Genomic DNA, 22,920 nt, shown 5'->3' with positions numbered 1-22,920 from the left:
TAATTATATACTCTCTTACTCAACTGAAATTCCTTATTCCTAATCTACAGTTTGAAGTTCCCCAAGTATTAACAGCTCTTCTCACCAGTAGATCTGAATGCTTTGCTAAGGGGGTCCCTGTCATTATCCCCATCTCCCAAGAGGGGAAACTAAGGTACACAGAGCTGAAAAGGTTTATCCAAGGGCAAGGAATAAGCTGCTGGCATGAGCTGTGGAGTAACTAAGGTCTCTACCTGAATCCACCCCGGTGCTGCTGCATTGCACTGTATCTGGTCTGGCTTATAAGCAAAGTTGGTGTTCTACAGAAAAGTTTGATAGATATTTTGAAGTGATCTGGAGAAAGGAGTGGATTTTTAAAAGTCACACAGCATCACCTCTTATAAAGTGTGGGTCGGCTCAGCCTTCGAGGGCTTCGCAGCTGTGTTGTGATGCCACAGGAGTTCAGAGATTGCCTCTCTTGGAGCATTTATGTCTTTCAGCTCAGCCCATCTCACAACTCTTTCTTTCAAAGAAACAAAGTGTAAGAAAGAGTTGCTCTGCGATCCCCGCCTGTCAGATACAGTGGTGCCAGACCGCAAAGCACAGAGGCTTACTCATGGCAAAGAACATTAACATGGCCTTTTCCCACCTGCTGGCTAGGAAGGCTAGGAATAAACTTTGCCCATGATCATGGAAGATCCTTGTTGTTTTCTGAATGCAATCTTTTTTATAGTCATCAAAGTGGAAAAGTGACCACATTTCCAAGTTGTGAGATGCCTAGGATTTGAGAGTGCCTGCTCCATCTAAAACTTACTTTTCATATGATAATAATGTAGAAAAATAATTAAAACTTCAGCTGTCAGAAAAGGTAGGTTTGCTGGTTAAAATGTACAAAATATCCTTTCAGTGGTTGTAAAGGTTGCTTTCAGGGTTTTGCTATCCTTGATTATAAGAGCTCATAGGAATTAAGTTGTCCTGAGAGATTAGCAGCTAAAATACTCACAGTTTAACTGTTACTGGCATAAATGAATAATTCTTCAGAGTAATTCTTTGGTTTTAGAGATGTCTAGGCCAGCATGTACCATGTAGTCACTAGGTGGCACTCTGTGATACGCAAACATTTTTTGTCTACAGTGCCTTCATTAAAAGTGAGAGTTTTCTTTTCCAAAAGCACGTTTTTGTTCCATTTTATCCACTTAAACTTGTCCTATGGAAAAAAGAAAAGTAAAATCAAAGATAAAATTTCAAAAATTATATGTAGAGACTGCACACAAATATGCCAAATAACTCAGGAGATTTTGATCAGCAGCAGATCGAGAGCTGATGTGTTTGAATGTAACCGACTATACTACCGCAGAATTTAGAGAGGCCGGCAGCTCTGCACGCCCAGCCTAGCTGCAGTTCTTTGTATGTGCACAGACTTTGGTGAATATGGTAAAATGGCCAACACATAAGGCTAACTGAAACATTTTGAACTTTGATTAGTGATATGATCTTCTGTAGTTTGGGAAACCAAGAATGAAAATCTCACTCTTTCCATTTTAATATATTGTTGTTTATCTTTTCAATATTGTCCATAATGCTTAGGATTAAGCTGTCTTGTGTCATTTCCACATTGCATATTCCAGCCACCCAGTCCACTTCCCCTGACCCATTTCAAGGTTTATTTTTAAGGCAGTTCAATATTTGTGGTGATATGAGTTCAGCTGGGTAGCTATTTTCTTCACAAATCAGGAATTCAGGTTTAAATTAATAAATAATTTCAACTTTAAAAAAACCCTCCAAATAAGTCCAAATTAGCTGTTTAAATGAAGATTCCAATGTAGAAAGAAATATTTGTTCAAAAATTTCCCTAAAATGACTGGATAAATGAGAAAAAATGCAGTGCATAATTCCCCACATTAAAATGAAACCTACTTCTCATTAAGGAGCTGAACTGGATGAAGATTAATCCTCTGAAGCAAAAGCAAATAATTTCCTGCCAATGTAGCTCCTCAAGCTGGGTCCTCTTTGGGGGTCGGATGGGCCCCAATTCTGGGGCAAGGAAGCGTGCCGAAACTTGTAGCTGGGAGTGTGTATGCGTGTGTGTGTGTGTGTGTGTGTGTGCGCACATGTGTGTGTAGCAGGCGGGTTAGACCACCCCTGCCAAGAGCAGCCTGCAGTTACGTTGGCTCAGCCATACCGTAAAACCACAAGTGTAGCGTATGAGAGCCATGCAGATACCTAGCATGGATAGATGTCATTTGAAGCCTACGTCCCTGAGGCACTAACTTGATTTCTAGCGCCCATTATTTCAATTTTTTCTTTGTAATCTAAGTTTAGAACATCACTTGGGTTTTTTTTGTTGTTTTGTTTTGTTTTTTTGTTTTTAAAAAAGAATCAGAGATCAAGTTGATATGAAGTAAGAAATGCAGTAGCACTTTTGTACTGAAACATAAGTGTGGGTTTTACATGATGTATATTTGTCTCAGACATAGGCACAGTATTGAAAGCTGTGAGTATCACAAAGGAGAAGTGGACTAAGGAGGAGGTGGTCCTAGAAGAGCTGCAAATATTCAAGGTAAGTATTAATAGAAACTACATTAATTAAATATCATTTAGGGGACTTTAAGGCCCAGATTGGCCTCATCTGCCTGGTTGTTTGTTTATTGGAACTAGTTCAAGTTTCCAGAGGGACACTGTTTAAAATTTTAAATGTGTTGGTATTCCTTGGGTAAGTCAACTGAAAAAAAACAAAAAACAAACAACCCCCCCCAAAACAAAAAACCCTATGATTTTTCAAACTCATAGAAAGACTTTTTCATTTATCCTGCCTTGTTCCATCTTACAATCTTATTGTAAGCCCCATTTTTTAATAAAAAGAAGAAAGTTTTGATTATCAATGCCTTTTAATTCTCTTATGTGGACTGGCTCAACATTACTGACCACTTTGATTTGGTTATTCTGGCTGAATGATAGAAAAGAAAAGTCACAGTTTCTCTGCTAACACTAATGACTTCTTCAAAAACAGAAGTTTTAAAAAGCCAAAACCTCATTTCTGTTGCACCAGCACAATTTCTGATTAACCTCATTGTTGGTGGGAGATCTGACATTGATGTACATTTACAGTAGAAAAATGGAGATCTGCATCTTCCCTGCTGTTTTTTTTTTTAGTTTCTTCTTCATTCTTCTTCATTCTTTGCAGTCTCAATTTTCCTCAGTTTTCACCTTACTTCTTCATTAAAATTTATCTGTATCCCTGGCATTTTGATCACTTTCTCATACATTCTCTCTCCTATGTGCTATAGGCAGTCTTAACTAGAAGTTCTGACCCATATTAAATAAATGAAGTTGGAACTTAGATATAGTGTTTTCCAAGCCTAAGGACAGGATCTTTATTTCAAAGAATACATTTCTCCATATATCTTTTGAGATGTCATGCATATGATGAAACTACTCTTGTTTTAAAGGGTCTCCATGTCTTCTTTCCACTGTCTTGGACACTAATTATAAATATCACTCTGAAAATACCAAGATTACTCAGTGGTGTGCCAAGTAATCAGGAGTTTCAGTATGTGCACCAATTTGCTGCATTCTTAAAATATAATGTCAAGGGCAAATGCACCATATCACATTTCATACAAAAAGAAGTTGTTTTTTTTCTGCTCAGCAGACATTCCTTCACATTTTTATTGGTAACGTTTATAAATGTTGCCTCTATGCTCTTGAATACAGAAAACTGAAGAGGGTGAGGGCCTGAAGAAACATTCACTTTTTCCTAGACCACATTAAAATTCAACAATAGGCTTAGATGAATCATTTTCTATTGGGGGATAGATAATACTCTGAGCTCTGTCTTGTTCTTCCATCAGTCACTGGCAAAACTTGCACTGTCTTTCATAGAAGTGAAATATATCCTGGTGCAGAAGATCTGCCTATGTATCCCTTAAGTGCCATCTAAGCTTTTCAAATAGTGCTTAATAAGAACTTAAGTTGATGTGAAGGCTCATTGCTAGTCCCTGGGATGGGGTAAACTGCAAACTCTGTGAATTAAAGCCAGTCACCTCATGCGTAGCAGGGAAAATTCATGGGAGGTATTTCTGGAAGCATGTATGTAGAGATTTCTGTGTTTGGGGGTTTTTTTTTGTTTTGTTTTGTTTTTCTCCATACCTGTTTAAACCAAGTAAATTGATCTTTAATTTTATTTACTTTTTTTGTCAGGCAGATGTTGAGTTCTGCTCTCTTTTTCATTAGCAATAGAAGAATATGTAAATTAATGAGCTTTACTAATTCATTTTTCAGCACCCTTCGTTTATCTCGACTATGGAAATTTCTCAGAAGCAGGTAATTTAGAATCTTGTTTAATCAGTGCAAGATATATCGTATTCTTGACATCTAGCTTATTATATTCAGGTGATGTCTGTTACTTATTGGCCAAACTTTCCATGGATGACTCTTAAAGTGTATCTGGAAAGAAAGAGAGATGTTTGAAATTGTTTGCCTGCCTAATTCACATTTGCTTACAAACAGTAATTTGTGTACCCAAGCTGGTAATTATTCATGGAAACAAATCTTTAATCGTATGGTTGTGGGATTTGTGAATGAAGTCAACGCACATTCATTTTCCTGACACTAGAAATGCTTGGCTGTATGCAATCTAGTAATAAATTATTACTATTATTGCTGTTATTATGTTATTAGTAGTCCAGGCCTCGTTGTGCTAAAAGTTGTGCATACACAGACTGAAAACTGGTCTCTCTGCTCTAAATTCGCAGTCTAAATCTGGGTGGTCCAATCCTGGCAATTGCAGGGGCCAATCCCAGTTGGGAACCTTCCTATGGGAAAATGCTTTATGGCAACTCTGCGGTGGCCACGTGCGTGCTTGGGAGGCACCGCGACACCAGATCCCCCCCTTCCTGCCCCACCGAGGTGGCAAGAGCATCCCCGGCATGGCGTGCCTGCCGTGCCGAGGAGGAGGCGTTCTGCCCTTCAGGCACGCACCGCACAGCTGCGTCCCGTCGCCCCTGGAAAAAGGTGGCAGGCCAGCTGGAAGCGCCGCTGGAGCCAGATCCGGCTCAACAGCCAGCCGTTGGACCACCCTTGTCTCAGCAGGCAACCCACTCGCACTTGGGGGAGAGGGAAGTAATATTATCCCCATTTTACATGAGGAACAGAAGCAAAAGAAGATAATGTTTTATTCACACAAAGTCATCGCTAGTTCCCTGTCCGGATTCTTAACGTCACGGCTATCCTTCCCCTTGTTTTTTAAACATGTTGTTAAACTACTCTGCCTGTGGATGTTTTCTGATTTTTTAATACAGCACATTCAGGCAAAAGGTGTAAGGGTGTTGAGTGCTGGTGTCTTTCCAGGACTACAGTCCTCTGCCTACTCTGTTGTGTTGTCAGGAATTGATGGAGATTGGCCAGTTCACACAGAGCCCTGAGAAACATTTTGCAGCAAAGGAGGAATTCTCCCTCGTTTTATAAAATCTGGGACAAGGTTGAAAGTCTGCAAATGTGGCACTGCAGAAGGGAACTTTTAAAAAGGGCTACTTGGAAAACGCTTCTAATTCATTTGCTTTGCCTGATTTGCAGCAACAATTGTACATTGGTTCCAGGGATGGATTGGTTCAGCTCTCTCTGCACAGATGTCACACGTATGGGAAGGCTTGTGCAGACTGCTGCCTCGCCAGAGACCCATACTGTGCCTGGGATGGAAACTCATGTTCCAGATATGCCCCCACTTCTAAAAGGTGAGAAAAAGAGTACAATGTGCTGTAAAAGATACTCCTCATTGCAAGAATTTTAGAGGTTCCCAATCAGAACATGTTGCCTTTTTACTTAGCATGCCTTTTGCCTTAAAATCTTGATCAAGCTTTGGCCATATTTGTATTTCTGCTGGAAGAGTTGTGAAGGCAACATGACACTGAGCACATGTGACAGTAACTCAGCTACTGCAACTGACATCGTAAATCCATTGCTTCCCTTTTTTACGCCAAGTGCTTTAAGGTATGAGATGCTCAGATCGAGGGCCTGATTGTGGCTGACTCTGCCTGAGTGTAGCAATGGAAGAGAGAGATGCAAGAGCCTCTCTTTTTGCATAGGCGAAATCTATAGTCATACGGTGGAGTTTAGTATAGTATCCCAGAGTGGTCAATAACAAAATGCATTTAAGTCCCCAAGTCTAAACTAACGAGTTTCTCCTGTCTCATATAACTAACCCAGATATGGCTCAGTGTGCCACTCATAAATTGTATTCATGAACTAGCCATGAGAGGGAGACAGAGATTTAAATGGTGTTTTTTGACCACATCAGGAGCAGTTTTTGCACAAAGAAAGGAGCTACAGCTGAACTTTCTCTACCTACCGGCTAGGACAGCCTGCATGAATCAGCGTGAAGGGAGAGCATGCTGCAGGCCCTAGCAGTGCAGTAACTAAGTTTGCTGATTTGGCATATAATGTCCCTCTTGGACTGCTGGCTGCTTTAGCCAGAGCTCTGAGCTCGCTGCCTCCATAGCCTCTTCTTTCCTCTTTGGAGGAAGCCTTCCTGACAGTAATTCTTGTAGTAAGGGTCAGAGGTTGCAGTCTGATCTCGAGCTCTGGAATGAGACCTTTTTCTGCCTTAGGGACTACAGGACTGGGACCTAAGCAATTAGACAAGCCATTGAAGTTAATGAGTCATGGGTTATTATGTCATGGTGTCATGGAACTTTATGTATTTTCCCTCAAAGCCAAAGTAAACTAAATTCAGTGAAATGTAAATGAAAGCAGAAAAGCAAGTGTTCAGGCTCACTGCAAAGTTAGTCACACACGAGGCTTGCTGAAGTCTGAGGTGGGACTGGGATACAGAGATTGATGGTCCATGCTCTTAAACAGATGTTCGGTTTGGTGGGTAGGCCAAAAGTCTGTGGCTCCAAAAGAAGGGATGGGTGACTGGCCTTGGGAATCCTCCAGTAGATCAGTTACTTAAATATTTTCCTCTGTCTAGCTGCCTGTGCTTCCAGCATGTCTAAAGCTTTTACCACAGTGGACACCTCTGCCTCAGGATCCAGCTTTCCTGCTGAGGCATTGCTTTCCATTTATAAGGCCCTGCTCCCTTTACTCTCAGTGTGACTGTGAGAAAGTGATTCCTTCCTGTGTCTCGGCTTCTACTGAAAACTTAAAATATGAACTTCTGTTTCTAGGTCTTGGGAGATAAATGCAGTCATTGACACAGGAAGAGGGGTTTTTTTTAGTACTATTACAATGAAACAACACTAAATCACAGCAAGTTTAAGTAACACACCCAGAGATTACCAAGCAAGTGAATTGTAGAACTGGGTAGACTGGGTTGACTCTCAGGCTCTTACTCTATTCATTTCCTCATAAAGAAAGATAATCAGATTTGTCCTTTTATTTATTTATTTTTTAATCAAAGTAAAATGCAAACTTTTCCTTCTTCATTTTAATGGTTGATTTACTAGTTATCTTGGGCAGATCCTGAGCTCAACTTTGAATATCACCCATTGAATCAGAGTTCTTTTTCACAACATACAGCATTAGAGATGTTTCTGATTATTCCCAAGGCAGTCAATCCCACCAGAAGATCTGTTCCCAGAACTGACAGTGCTCCTGGAGCAGGTTTAGATGCTCTGTCACCACATTGCACATCTTTTATTCTAGGCAGACTTTTTTCTCTCTCCTTTTCTCTCTTTCCCTTCCCAGTGGTTTTCCCAAATCACAAGCCTTTCTCTTGATGTCAATTGTACAAATCTCTTTAGGCCACATGCTGCTTTGAGGGTGAGGCTGGTTTTAGTTAAGACTGTAATTGTCAGCAGTAGGGTGGGAGCAATGCGAGTCCACATCTGCTGAGCTCCTCTGTATTTTGTTGTTGAATTCCAGCAATTATGTCTGAAGTGTTACAAGTTTTCATGCTCTTCCCATAGGCGAGCCAGAAGGCAGGATGTCAAATATGGAGACCCCGTTGCACAGTGCTGGGATGTGGAAGACAGTGAGTGTTTTGCACCTTTCTTTTCCTTTGGTCACTTCAATAACGGTTTGCTGTAAGTGTCTCTGTCTGACTGTGCAACCCTGCTGAGCCGGAGGGACTGACACCGTTAAAGCAGTCGCTGTCGGCATACCTCTTATATGTTTCTCATGCTGCAGTGACCTGCGCTGAGGCATGGCCAATAACGGAGAGGTGGTACGGCACCCCTCATGCTCCTTGTGTGACGCTCCCCAGCACTAACCCAAAGGACCAAAACGCGCCTGCGACACAAAAACCTTACACTGCACCACGAGCAGATCCCAGGACCTCCGCTCGTTCAGAAACAGAGCGGATAATCCCATGAGGAAACCCATACGGGCAAACAGGGACTGCTCCATCCTTTTCCCTGCCGCCATGTACGGCAGGACAAAAGTCCCAAGGCCCAGCTCCAGCTGCCAAACCGGGCAGCTCCCCCTCCCCCCGGCTACTTAAATACTCCTATTATTAACAAGAGCCTAGACCCCCTCCTGTCAGCTCCCCCTTCCCTTTCCCACACCCTCTTTTCGGATGCCAGAGCGTCTGGCTTGCTCCGTTGGCAACTGCAGCCATTCGCTTACAGCATGCACTGTCAGTATGAAATCCTGCGGTTACGCAGCAATCTCTGTGGCAGCATAAAATAAATGGAAAGCATTCAAAACTGAGTTTGGGATTGTCTGGGCTTCTTACATTCACTTATTAAAGTGAACAACCCAGTCAAAACAGTATTGATTGTATCGCGGAGTTTAACGTTTGATTCGAGCAAAGCCACCACTTTCGATTGATCTCTGGTTATTTTCATGCCGCGGCGGCGCTGGATGCCTGCCGCAGATCTCAGCGTGAGTCGCTGCAGAAATTAGAGCTGCTTGCCACAGGATCAAAGCCCGAGTCTGTTGCACAGTATACAGGACTCTGACTGTACATGTGTACATGCAGACATAATTAAAAAGTCAGGGTAAAATCTCATTTCCATTAAAGTCAATGGCAAAACTCCTGTTGATTCCCAAAGGGCCAGAATTTCCCCACTTACTGTTTACCATCAGTCTCCAAATAGTGGTATCTGAGACTGTACAAAGCTCACAGTTACAGCAACACTATCAGAAAGGCTGCCAATGTCACATTTTCCTGGAAGGATAAAGAGATAGTGAAAGAACCGGTTTTACTGGACAAATGTAAAATGACTTAGCACACAAATTAAAACAAATCCTTGGCCCTGCTGTAGTGCCACCAATAGAAATTTTATCCAGCTGGGGATGACCCCTGTGCACCATAAAGCCATGAAGCTGGCCTGTAGCACTACAAGCTCTTGGCTTATTTATGTTATTTGTGATAATTAACAGTATTATGGCCCCAAAGTCTACTTAAGTTTAGTGCTCTGCCGTGAGAGATTCTCTACCTGCAGACTTGCATTGGCTGTATGAAGTTGCTTGGCTCTACTGAAATCTCTGAGGCGCAGTGAAATAAAAGAAAAGCATTTAATGCAGAGAGCTTGAATTTCTGTAGATCTCCTATATGTACTTATTATATTGAAAAACCAAAATTGTATCCATTTGGTTGTCGAGCTGACTTTTGATTTAAGAGAAGCCACTGCTTTCACCTTCCTCTCTGTTATTGGCAGAGTGTAAGAAACAGCTTGTGCCTAATGATAAGGCAGATAAGACACAGATAAGACAGACTGGAAAGGGAAATGGAGAGCAGAGATTAGAAATGACATGCTTAGGTTTTACAGAAGGCCATGAAGGGGACCCAGATCTGCTCATTTCAACTTCAGAATATTGTCTGGAGCATGCTACATGGCGCTCCAAAGTACACTTAAGGAAAGCGAACTGAAATAGTCCTGCGACTCCTTCACAGTGTCCAGGAGGAACAAAGCAGACCTTAGTGACTACAGCCTACCTTCAGTTGCTGCTCCATCTCTATCAGGTTCAGTAGTAGCATTACGAACAGGAAAAATACAGAGCAGGTTTTAAATTCCTCAAAGGTGAAAGCCTCAACTTTAAAATGGAGCAAGCCCATGATACAGATTTTATTGACCTCCTTAAAAAACAGTTGCACTGAAGGAAGGTTAGCAGCTGCCTCTAAATCCTCATAGTTATGTTTTAAGCTAAAAGTTAAGTTTCCTTTTTTTTTTTTATACTTCACTCACTCTTATAGCATCTGTTCTGAATCAGGCTATTTTCCCATTGCTTTAAAAATCAGGTCAGGGTTAATCTCCTGTACCATGTTTGCTTTCCAGGCATTAGTCATGAAACTGCTGATGAAAAGGTGATTTTTGGCATTGAATTTAATTCAACTTTTCTGGAATGTATTCCTAAGTCCCAGCAAGCCTCTATTAGGTGGTATATTCAACGCTCTGGAGAAGAACATCGAGAAGAGGTAAGTTATAGTCATCAAGGCAAGTTTCCTCTACAGAGAATTCTGCTGAGTATTGAGAGGCAGGAGTTACTGGGATTAGTAGATGTTTTGCTTTTCCTTGCCTCACCTTAGCTATCGCATAGTGTTCTGGTATCGCCATTTGGGGCATGCAGCGGGGAAGAGACAAGTCATTTGCACTGTATCTTAAGCAGTTCTATTTATTTACTTTGACTTGTGTGCTCATTCTGTTAAAAAAAAAGAAAGAAAGAAAAAAGAGAAATGAGGTTTTAAACAGTGGTAAAAAATCAGAGTTTTAAAAAATTCCTTTTTTCCCAGTAATTAGCATAACTACTACTTCTATGAGCAAAAATACATTCAAAACATTCTTTTTAATTAAACCTTAGTGTCTGATTGCCTTTCCTTGTCCCGTTAAGCAATGTAGCTAAGAATTGCCACGTATGGCTTGCTGCTTCTCTCCATCTCTCCCTGAGGAAGGAGCGGTCTGTGCAGTCAAAAGCTTTTATTCACCTTGCTTTGTTTGGTGGAGTCTGAGGATTTTATTTAAATGCTGCTCTGCACCGATGTGATGTGGAGAAGTCAGGTTAAAGATTCACGCCTCGCATCTGGAGTGGAAAGCGATGAGATCTGCGATAGTCCCTGATTCCTGCAGGATCGGGTTGGGGTCCTCTCTGGTGGAGCAACCCTTGAAAAGACTCCAGCTGCCCGCTTGCGCCCTTCACAGTTTCCTGCAGATTCCTCTCCGAACTAGAGACAAAATCAAGGGGGCCCTAGCACGTGCCCAAATGGCCAACGGACTGCGACTGATCTGGACTGGGTTTGAGCGAGTCTCAGACCTCAGGAGTCTTCCTAGCCTTTCTCTTACACGAATGATTTTGTGTCTGAGGCCAAGTCCCGCTGTGATTGCAACCATGGCAACAGGGAAGGAGCAGGGGAAAGAACTGCCCTGTCAAATGAGCTGGTCCCAGGCGTTAGACAGGCTTGTTTGTTAAATATTCAGCCTAGATAAAATTTGGTTTGGATGACAGGAACTGTCAAATGCACAACATCGCTTCAAGCCTGGCCTTCCACTCGCAATGATAATTTGTCCTGTGAGACCTTCTGAGTGCAAACGTGGGCTCGTTGTTTCTAAAAGTCAGGGAGACCTAGGCCAGCGCAGGTACCTGCGAGAACAGCCCCATTAGGTGAGGTGTAGCTCACTGCAGCGATCTCGAAGCACCGCTTGTATCATGAAGGCAGGTCTCCAAGAAGGAGGCCACCTTAGAGTTGTTACCCAGTTATGTGTTGGCCCAGGAAGCCAGAGTAAAGGGGCCTCAAGGTGCTCCTGATTTTCTACCAGATGAGACAAAAAATGCTGGACCATATATTGATTGTGGCAGTGCCGTACTTTTAATTTTTCTCTTTCTCTTACTCGTGCTTTGGACTGGCAGAGATTCCTTTGTCTGCTGAGAAAGAGCATATCATTAATTTATAGACACAGTGTTTCCCATAACGTGGGCTTAATACCAAAGGAAGGAGGTTACTGGTTTGAAATACTATCTTTAACCTCTGTTATAATCCATACTTGGAAAAAAAATTGTGGTCTTCTGATCAGCAGGTCAAGCATGCTCATAGCCACAGGTGGTTGAACTCAAAACTTAGCTTAAACTTATGTTTATCAGTCTTTAAAGACCTATGAGCATTCATGGTTTGTGCTTTAATTGATTTACCTTTAACTGTCCTGTACAGAAGACTCTGTGCTCCACTTCCCTAAGGCAACAGTTCAGAAAATGCACTTACATATTTGATTATACCCATCCTCACTCAGGAAAACAAGTTAAGCACATGCTTAATTCTAACCATGTGTTTAAGTCTCATTTTCAAATACATTTAAGCAGACACTTAAATTTTTCTTTTTTTTTACTTTTTTTCTTTTTCTGAACAGAAAGTTTATACCAAGTTTTGAGGGGCCCCAATCATTATAAAAATAATGTGTTACAATTATAGCGTGGGCCCAGGTTTCTCAAAGAAAGCTACAAACTCTGCCTAGTGCAGTCAATTCCCTGTGAAGAATGTGTATTTCAGAATCACAATAAGTAGCACTTTCCACATTTGAAATCCCCTTATGAAGAGCTGTTTCTGAGTTTTGTCTATCTGAATTTATATAAAAAATTAGTCAGTAGATTTTCTTATAAATCATAGCTTCAGTTATGCCTCTGAAGGTCAGGAAGCCAGGTTGAAGTTGTCTTTCTCATTTGATTATAGATCAGACTGCAGGTCAAACTGGCTCTTGAAAAAGTTAAGGCAGCCTATAAGCCTATCTAATGCTGCCTAAGTTAAGGCTATATTACCTTCTGCCACCATTCATATTTCCAAAACGTTCACTGTGGCAGTGAACTGGGACCCCACTCCCTGTTTTGGCCCAAAATACCAGTAATATAAATATATAAATACCAGAAGCAGCAATTTTGCTCTACTGTGGGATTGTCCAGCCTTCCTGAGCAAAGAGCCAAGGATGTAACCTAGAGAAAGCAAGGGGGTACGTGCATATGTGCGATGGCATTTGGATCTCTAACAAGCACACAGCATACTTCTTTGCACATTAGCAGCCTTCCACAGCGCTGTTTACTGGGCTGGCTCTGTGTAAACAGTCTGACATCTGTTTGTATGAGAAAAGTAAAGCTTTGCTAAAAGGCTAGATTAACCTTTGAGGCAAATTTAGAAGAAAATTTGAAGAAGAAATCTGCAGACAGATTGTCTACATTATGAATGCTAACAGTAGGCAAATAGCTTCTTACCGCATATTGTCCCTAAAGCCATAGCAGTGTTTCTATGATCTAGCTTTGATAAAATAGAAGTTGGAGCACATGTTCCGGAACTCCTTGGGGGTAGTTTTGTTAGTTTATTTTTATATATATATTTTTTTCAGACTTTGAAGACTACAGCCTATATAAATGCATACACACTTTGGCAATCACAGGATCAGATCATTTAAAGACAGTATATATCTATTAGCTTTGCTCAGTCCCTGCCAGAAAATTCTTCTTCCTACAGGAATAGATATTCTAGTGTTTTGAGCCAGGTTAGTTTCAGTGTTGTAAGAACTGGAACTCAGTGCAAGCAAACTCAGTTTGCACATCCAGAATCATCACGTTGGGACATATTTTTTTCTTTTTCTTTTTTTAAGGACTTTTTTTGGTTGTTATTTTTTAAGATAAATATATTAATCTATGAATGCCATGTTTTCAAATGCATGTACCTGAAGCTATGGTCCTAATTTCATACATGGCTGCCTAAGTAAATGACCAGCTCTTTAGATATGCTGAGCAGTCACTGCTCCTATTAGAGAGAATAAGGATATTTTCAGGTTAAAACACTAAGTCTCTTTTTAATTTGGGGATCTAGAAATTAAGAATTTGAGGTTTTCTAATTTGAAACCTAGTTCATAGCTGAAAATAAATTAGTCAGTGTTAGTGCCTAATTGGAGGCCATAGAAAATACAAAGATAGATAGAGCAATTGATATATTTTTTTCAGATTTCTTCAATTTGGCCAAAATACCATATGTGACAGAAACAGTGCAGTCATATTTAATGTGTAGCTTGATCTTTGCTCAGCCTTACCATAATTTTTCCCATTACAATTATATTTTCTGCTCTTTCTCTCTTCCTGTAGTAGATTTCTCAATAACACCGTACATTATTTTAGTGCGTGTCTTAAAGGTATAACTTATTGTGATGACGATACCATGCTTTGCAAATGACTCTGCACCTGGAACTTAAGTTACGGACTTTTAGTTCCAGAGCTGTAACTGTAATATCTCAGCAAATCTTTAAACCTCACTTTACAAATAGATGATTACGCCTTGTCCGTGACATGCAGTACAGCTTCCTGAGGGAAGGAAAAGGGCAAAATCCAGACTAGATGGGAAGCATTTGGCCCAGCAGGATGCCTCCGACATTTCACCCGCCGGGTCATGGTTCAGACTCCGACTTCCAGCCAGAACGACCTGTGGGAAGGGACAGGATCTCCTGTGGCACAGGAGCTGTCACCAGGTCATTTGGCTGCCAGTGGGAGTACATTTCCCTGTAGTTTGGGGCTGCTTTAAGGTCACGAGTCAAATATCAAGTGCTTTTGTGCTTCACGGTGCTCACGCAATTGATCATGTTTATTCCTGTGCTTGCAGGGTTAGTCACTGAGTTGAGGGAGAGCTTTTCAGGGACTGGAATTCATAAAAAAAGTTGGGATGTCATTTGTTCATAATGTCTTAAAGTGCTGAAGTTTCCTGAAGCTTAAAATCAGATGTTTATTTCTCTTAAAATTCCCATGTGTTGTGTTACATATATAATAGGTGTCAGGACTGGAAAAAGCAAATGCAGGGCCATTAGCAAATGCAAAGCCATTAGTTTTGGTGTCTGATGGCTTTTAAAAATATTCGTCTCTCTACTTTAAGCCGGTCTTTACCCCGAGTCTCCTGTGGCCCCAGGTTTGCCAAGCTGCCATGTACCCTTGCAGGGGACAGGACAAGCCATATGGTCTGAAATGCAGAATATGCACTGATCTCTTTTACCTCGATCTATCTTGCTCTATTCATACCTGGGGGCGGGGGGAATCCACTGGAAGGCTGAAGTACATTCTGGTTTCTACTTCAGCAGCTCTCGCCCTTTCCCATATTCCTGCCCCGCAGCAGGGCTGTGTTTTCCTGAAAGACGCAGCTTAATGACCATCTGAAGTTTGAGTACAGGATTAGAGAAGATGCCTTGTTAGGCACAACACTTTGACCCAGTTACCCCATCGGAGCAAAGAGGTGGTGTTTCCTTTCTGCGTTTTAGCCAGACTTAGAACGCATTTTTCAGCTTAGCCAGCCTAGATCTCTGTCCCATTTAGTTAACCTTATAGGGAGTGCGTTAGTGAACGAAGCAAAAGTTTCCGTATCGTGTTGTGGCTGGAGATTTTTGCGTCATGATGGCCATGATCATCTTTGTTACAAACATCTGGTCAGCAGCATCTTGTGATTAAAGGTCACAGATTCAGCGCCAGCCTTAAAATCTGAGAGTCGGGTGAGAGGCGAGTGAGGAAGAGGAAATACATCAAGTCTGAGTTTCAGTAGTGCTCTCTGTTAGAGGGGGACAGTTCAGTATTTGTGTAGCAGACACACATGGAAGCCTTGGGTCAATGAGAAAGAGACCAAGAGAGGGGGAAAAATAAGAAGAGATTGATTCTGCCGCCTAGGGACTAACTGTAGCTGTCCTGCTTTCCCTCTTTTCTTTTACTCTGACTCATTGGCTTGGCATTTTTGTTTTAGCTTCCCCCCCCCCCAAATACCTTCAGATTATTAAATAGGACTAATATTTTTGAGAGTTTCCTAGAAAAATGAAAAAAAGTAACTCGGAACTGAGATATGCCATATTTTTGCTTTGCTTTGAATATATTTGGGGATAGGAGTTTAAAAATTAGGCTTATAATGAGAAGTTAGCTTCACCTTGAAAATAATAGGACTCATGTGTCTCCATAATGACATTATACTAGCAACATATTCTTCATTTTTCCTGTGGTTTCTTAGTAAATAAAAAAAATATGTTAAAACAAAAAACAAAAAAAAAGAGAGAGAGAGAAAGAGAGAAAAAAAATAACTCTGCAGCTGTGTTGGAGTTAAATGATTATTTTCTCAGTACAAAAGCAAAAAAGTGGCATATAACAGTAATTTCAACAGAAACAGACTGACCTTTATTTTCAATCAAATGATGATGATGATGAAGAAGACAATGAACAAACAAAGATGAATGTGAATTCTCAGCAATTGTTCCCCATTTTCCTTTCTCTCACTCTCAATTTGTTCAGGGGTTGCAGCTAACCCTTGATTAGCCCAGCTTTACCTCTAGCATTTTTTCACATGTTGATTAATGAGGGAGGGCAGGCTTTGAAGCCACTTTCTTCTCCCAGACAGGTGCAGTGTTTTAACTGTGAAAGAGTTGACATGTGAATTATTTGTAAAGAGGGAGCTATCTAAACACATCATTAACAAGGGACAAAAGGCATTGACCTAACCTGGTGCCACAGCACTCTCAAACTCTTGGTTGTTTTCCAGCCTACTGATTGTTTAAAGATTTGCCATCCTTATTGGCAATGCCTATTCTTCCTCCATTGTTAAATTCGGGTTGTGAAAACCAAGTATTTGATTTACATGGAGGTCTTTTTTCTTTTGTCAAATGTTGCCAGTATCTGTGGCATGCCCCATGTTTTATGTAATGTATCTTAGGCAAACTTTAAGTCCTTACTGCATTTGCTGATAAAATGTTGTCAAAATCTGATCCCACTCCACTAAGAAAAGAAAGTTAAAGGTAATCAATTGCTTCATTTTTGTGGTCTCAGTTTGTTCCCTCTTGCACAAAACCATTTCTCTAATGTTTAATATTTATTGTATGCTCAAATTTAAGCACATATCAGCATGCTGTTATGAATTAAAGCTTTTGTGCTTCTGAATTGTTAATCCTACTTATAAATAGTTTAACAGTTATAATACAAGAGAGTAATTGATTATGATATATTGGGGAAAAAAATGAATCCATATTTGACAAAGACAAAATGATGTCTTTTACCTAACTAGACTTTTCACTCTCCCCAAAATTTAATAAAATATGTTTTACATCTATAGTTCAGGAACCAAAGAATGCATTAAGTATTCAAGTGAAAGGTTAAAGATCTGCTACCAAGTAATGAAATGCCAGGTGTTTATGAAACTCCAGAGCCCTGTGGGGGAACAAGTAGAGAGGAAAGGCAGGAAGAGTTCTGAACCTGTGGGTAAAACAACATAAACAGGATACTGAAAAGAGAAGTGAGGAGGGAAAACAATAATGAAGTGTTGCTCAATACGTGTGAAATCGGAGCCATAATTTCATCCTGCCAGAGGATAAGAAAGGAATGAACAATGAAGCCACAGAGAAGAAGGAGGTGACAGTCACTGTAAATCAATACCCAAGGTTAACACATGACATTCTGTAAGAGAGCTGCTTCATTAAAAATAGGAGTCATGATGGGCTGGGATTAAGGGACACAACCAATTTAGAGTCTGTTAGCTTTCTCTGGGGTATCCCAAGGCGGAGGGGGGGCAGCTCCGTTAGTTAACACATTTAAGACCAGAAAGTGAAGGCGCAATGGTAAATAGTTACAAGTCGCAGGGTGCTGGAGTTGGGGGTCCGGTGGCCTTTTCAGTTGTAGATCTTCCATTATTCTGCCGTCCTTTCACGGGTAAACAGGCGAAGCGCTAGTGGGGGCTCTCTGGAGCGGCGCATAGCCAGCCGCAGCAGCCAGCTGGAGGGCGTCCAAGTGTGGGAGGTGCGCAGCTGTCGAGCCGCTCTAGACTCCAGTACTGGCAGAGCCACGGACAGGCAGATGCTACTGGTGCAACTGCATCGAGCCCTGCGCTCGGAGAGATCAGTCCTGTTTTCACTCAGACAATGTGGGAACTGGGTCTTTGGTAGCGCTTTATGAAACCCAAATGTCTGGGAGTTAGCTGCTGCTTCCCATCCATCTTTTCCAAGTTCCTCACACTTTGATGTGTAGGATTCGCCGTCGTTAGCGTGAAGCCTGGGTGGAAGGAAAGGGTTTCCCTGTCATGTGGCGACAACCAAAGCTCCCACCTGAGCATTTCCACCTGGCCCTGCTCTCCCTTCTCTTTGTGGAGAACAGCACCACAAGGAAACACCTGCCCTAGACATATTTCTGCCTACAGCTACTTATTTTTGGATTCATTAATACCTTTTGTGCTCCTATATTTACTGCAACCGTAAGAAAGGAACAGAGTTTTACTTTGAATGAAGTGTCACCAGCTGTTAAAATTGAGAACTACTGCCCTATGCTGTAGCTTCTGGAGACAGAAAAGTGGTCTTTTCTAGTCTGTCCCCCTGCTATCATCTGTGTGCTTGCGTATTGACCGTGAGTTCTCTGGTTTAAACTCAGTGTAGTAAATCAAAACTAGCTTGTGCTCATGTAGCACCTGTTGTCAGAAGATAATCCATTTTCCAGAAATTTGCTGAAATTAGCAAGATTTCATACTGCTGGTGCCAGTAGGCATGGTTATATCCAGTTTATGATTAAAGAAGCTAAAGCTGAGGGGCAACCCCACACTGTCAACTGGTGGCAGGAGCCAAATAATGTTTGGCCACAGAACCAGGCTGCTGAGCTGTGTCCTGTCACAGGCTTTTGTAGCAGTTGTTTTCTCACCTCTGATGCAGTCAGATCAATGGTAATACATAGGAATGGATGTGTCAGTCTGTCTGTCTATCTATCTGTCTGTCTATCTATACCTTACTCAAGACTGTTACAGCAGATACAGAACCAAGCCAAGCCCTCTCTCTCTCTGCATGTATTATTTATATATCCATGTGTGTATTGCTTTCTCTAGTGATCTAGAAATGGTCTCTAAAATTATTTAGCAATTACAAAATAGTTACCATAGAATCTTATTGTATATATACACTATATACATAAAACATTATATATATATATATATACACATATGTACACACATACTGCATACACACACACACACACACACACACACACATCTTTTCCCATGGAGTAGGAGCTACTTTTGATTTACTACACTGAGTTTAAACCAGAGAACTCATGGTCAATACGCAAGAGGGGGAATCATGTGCAGATTTTTTACATAAAGAAGCAGTGTGTAGCTTACCCACTGTGAATAAATCTAATTTAGTCATCTTTATGCCTCCCTGATCTTCCTCCTCTGAAGTTTGCTGGAGGGTCAGATGTGCACCCTGGGAAATTTTCCAGATTCTGCGTTGAGTTTCTCTGTCCCCTCCCCCTTTTTAAACCGAGCCCTCCGCCTTGCACTGAAGTTTTTATACATTATAAGAATACCTCCAGCAGTGCTGGTGCTGTATTTAAAGTACTGGCTTTAATGTGGGCTAATCAAGCTGCACTCCAGGTCCGTTCAGTGCTGTTCGGCACCGCAGCCTCTGCGTGGCAGCAGAACATAGCACGCCCCGAGGTGACAGCTTTCCTCTGGAATAGGATCATTTTCAAAGCAAAGACTGGTGTTAGAAGAAGACACTGGCAGTTAACGCTCTCATTTCTACTTCCACCTCTGCTATTAATCTTTTTATGGGCTTTGGCAAATCACTTACCCTCTACGTTCTCCAGCTGCAAAAGTATTCGGGTGCCTGATGTCCATCCTGGTTGTTTTGTGAGAGTTGGGTTATTTTGTAAATCATTTTCAGATCACCAGATATATAATTTATCTGACAGTGTTATTACTCTAAGGTGCACCTTATTTTTAACAAGAGATACTGTGCTGTATTTTTGGAAATATTTCTATTCATAAGTCAAAGTGTAGTTCTACATTGACAGACTTCAGCCTTCACTTGAAATCTTTTTTTTTATTTGCCTATACATTTTTTCCTATACATTTACTTTTTTTTCCCCCTGTAAGTTCTTTTTCACAGATCTTAAAGCCAAAACAATGAAAGAATTGAAGAACTATGTTGGGTTGTAGTCTTCTGGTCTTATTGGTGTTTTTAATCATCTCCCAGTGAGTCAAATCATCAACTTGCTTTTAGAAAGCCCAGTTGAAGATCAGAATTAGAGCAAGCGACTTTAAAAAAACAGTAGGAGGAGGAGGAGGAGTTGGAAATGTAGTAGTGCCTCAATGCTTCAGATATATACAAGGACCCGAATATGTTGGGTGAAGTACAAATACCTCAAGAAAAACAGTCTCTGTTTCATGAGTTAAAAAATTATTGGGATTTGTGGGCACTAAAAACCTACCCTTCAGTGGAGAATGTAGTCTACCTTACTGTATTTTGGTTTGTTGAGTGTTGGGGTCCTTTCGGCTGTGCAGCATGTATCTTTTACCAATGCATGCTGAAATGTTACTGATAGAGATGCTATAATTAGGAGCAGCACTCCAAAATTGGAGGGATTGTATGGTATCTGCCTGAGGTTCACTTAGCCCATCCATGCTGGCAACCGAGGGGCGGGATGTGCCACGTGCCAGCCATGCCTTTCCTCCAGCTCAACATGACACTGGCACACTTTCTGCTTTTCCCAATGAAATTAATGCATTGCGTTCTTCTTTGTCCGACCACGCAGCTAAAGGCTGACGAAAGGATCATCAAAACCGAGCACGGGCTGCTGATCCGCAGCTTGCAAAGGCGGGATGCGGGAGCCTATTACTGCAAAGCCCAGGAGCACACCTTCGTCCACACCATCGTGAAGCTGAATTTAAACATCATCGAGAACGGACAAATGGAAAGCACTCAGAAAACTGAGGATGAGGAGGGCCGGGTGAGGGATTTGCTCACTGAGTCGCGGCTGAGGTACAAGGATTACATCCAACTGGTCAGCAGTCCCAGCTTCAGCCTGGACGAGTACTGTGAACAGATGTGGCACCGTGAGAAGCGGCGGCAGCGGAACAAAGGTGGGGCCAAATGGAAGCACGTGCAGGAGATGAAGAAAAAGCGAAACCGAAGGCACCATGAGCCTGCCCGGCCACCATCTACATAGTCTGGAAATTCTATTTAAAGAAAGGACATTTTCCGTGAAAAGAAAAAAAAAATACTGTGTTATGGTTTTGTGCGTCTTGCCTATGAATTAATATTGCTTCTTACTGAAATCAGATAACTCACCATCACTGTTAATCTGTACAAGATTGTATCATGGGATACAGAACCAAATGAAATGTTCCTTATTGGAGTACCACACACCAGGCAATAATTACAAATGCATTCATTAAGAACAAAAGATGTACACTTTAGCTAATTTCTGGATAGCCTGAGGCTACATGGGTTGTGTTCTGTACTTCTTCTTGCATAATTTTCACATAGGATTTAGTGTCCGTGTTCCCATGTTAATACTTGCTGCCACATCCCACCCCAGAGGTGGCTACATTTCAGAGGAAGGCAGATGTATTTGTAGTTCTTTGGCGTCTTTCTGAATAAGAAGCACTGTAGAAATGTGTGACAGATCTGCAAAACGCCCCCCTCCCCTTTACCCATTGGGCTTGTATAAAGGCACATGGGTGGGGTTTGCTAGCATAGAGAGGCTCAGCAAAAAATCAAATTAAGTGTTGGCTTAGGGACAACATTCATTTTCCCCACAAAAAGAAGAAAGCATAATCATAGTTTAAAAGAAGGAAATTATAAAGCGTTATCCATTAGAGTTTGAGAAGCCATCAGTTTGCAGTCCATCTGCTGAAAAGAAATGTTGACTCTAATTGAAACTGCCACCGAGATGCTTGGGAGTAAATTTCCTAAGTGATGCGTGGGAGGTATGCGCACAAATCCTATTAACAAATAATGGGATTCCTGCCTGCACCTCTCCTATCTCTAAGGGTTTTAATCTGACTGTTTCTCTGGCCCTTTGCTAGCTTCATTTTATGCAGAGGGAAAGAAAAATAAAAGACAAAAACAAAGGTAAAACAAAAGACGATGAGGGAAACATATTTAGTGGCTGAGACCAGTGCTCTTGACGCAGAGCAGACATTCCTCAGATGTGTGTATTCTTTGGGATTTTTCTCCCAAAGGTCTTATGTATTTTTAAGTTGAAAAAAATTACATTGTTGGAATTAATGCTTTTTATTATAATTAAATAAAACAAAAGATGTCCATGTGTAAATAAAATATGTAAGTTAGACATTTGCTATAGACCATAATCTCATTTGTAAAGTGTTCCTTGTTCCTAGTTTCATATTTTGGTTTTAAGAGTCTAAATCTTTCTATATAAGCAGAAACACTGGGCCTCATTCTTACCTGTTTTACATTGATATGATTTCATTGAATTTATTCCTGATTTGCGGCAACAAACACAGGCTCAAAATTAGGCCTACTGTCTCTTCTCATGAGTCGCTACCCCCCTTTCTCTCTTCCATCTAACCTCCCTCCCTTTTGCCTTTCACGCCTTTTTGAGTGTGAAATGACAAATTAGGCACTTCCTCACATGGAAGGGAGCTTTGATGGATACCAAAACGACAGACTTTCCCCGTTTCTCATGCATTCTGCAGATCTCGAGAGCAAAGTCTGTGGGAAACCCGTGTAATTGGTGTGCAACTCATTAAGGCACTGAAAACTTTGGCGCTGAAAGTTGTAGGTCGCCCTTAGCCGCGCTGGTGTTTGTGTGTGCATTCAGTCCCTGGTCCGTAATTGTGTGGATACAATTTGCATCATTGTTCATTTCCTTTCTGTTGAAAGATACAAATACGGCAACGTGTATGGCGGATTCCAGGAAGGAATCTCGGCTTATCCACGTTTGTACCCTAAAGCTGAATTTGCATGTATTATATAAAAGCCAGCGGTACCATATGTCATTAATTTTAGATGCTTTTTTTTTTTTAATAGGAGATGTATGAGTTAATTAGAAGGTATTAGATAGCATGCATAAAATGCTTTGATAGTGTAAAGCACTGAGTGCTAAATATTATAAAAATATGTCTGTGGGGAGGAGGGAATTTCATGGCACAGGACCTTTAATCAGCAGAGAGACTGATGCTGAAGATACTAACCAGTAGTACAATATTTGAGCACCTGCATAAAACTTTTTGCCTTTTTTGCTGCAAAAGTAACTTAGGCCAGGCATTTCACAAGAGACTTG

The 22,920-nt window shown here is 41.2% G+C and overlaps 1 protein-coding gene across 6 annotated transcripts in view; it reads left to right on the top strand.

Moving 5' to 3' along the window:
• The window catches only part of SEMA3D (semaphorin 3D), a 148,261-nt gene extending 126,290 nt beyond the window's left edge, over window positions 1-21,971 (top strand). For all 6 annotated transcript variants that reach the window (XM_067316894.1, XM_067316904.1, XM_067316902.1 and 3 more), the window contains 6 exons: window positions 2,451-2,539; window positions 4,261-4,302; window positions 5,554-5,711; window positions 7,884-7,948; window positions 10,197-10,336; window positions 20,425-21,971. In XM_067316894.1, coding sequence (XP_067172995.1) covers window positions 2,451-2,539; window positions 4,261-4,302; window positions 5,554-5,711; window positions 7,884-7,948; window positions 10,197-10,336; window positions 20,425-20,838 — 908 coding nt within the window. In that variant the 3' untranslated portion in view covers window positions 20,839-21,971. The remainder of the gene's footprint in view (window positions 1-2,450; window positions 2,540-4,260; window positions 4,303-5,553; window positions 5,712-7,883; window positions 7,949-10,196; window positions 10,337-20,424) is intronic.
• Window positions 21,972-22,920: the final 949 nt, after the last annotated feature.

This window comes from Apteryx mantelli, chromosome 1 (assembly GCF_036417845.1).
Source record: "Apteryx mantelli isolate bAptMan1 chromosome 1, bAptMan1.hap1, whole genome shotgun sequence".
Lineage (NCBI taxonomy): Eukaryota > Metazoa > Chordata > Aves > Apterygiformes > Apterygidae > Apteryx > Apteryx mantelli.
This window is presented reverse-complemented; position numbering and strand designations above follow the sequence as displayed.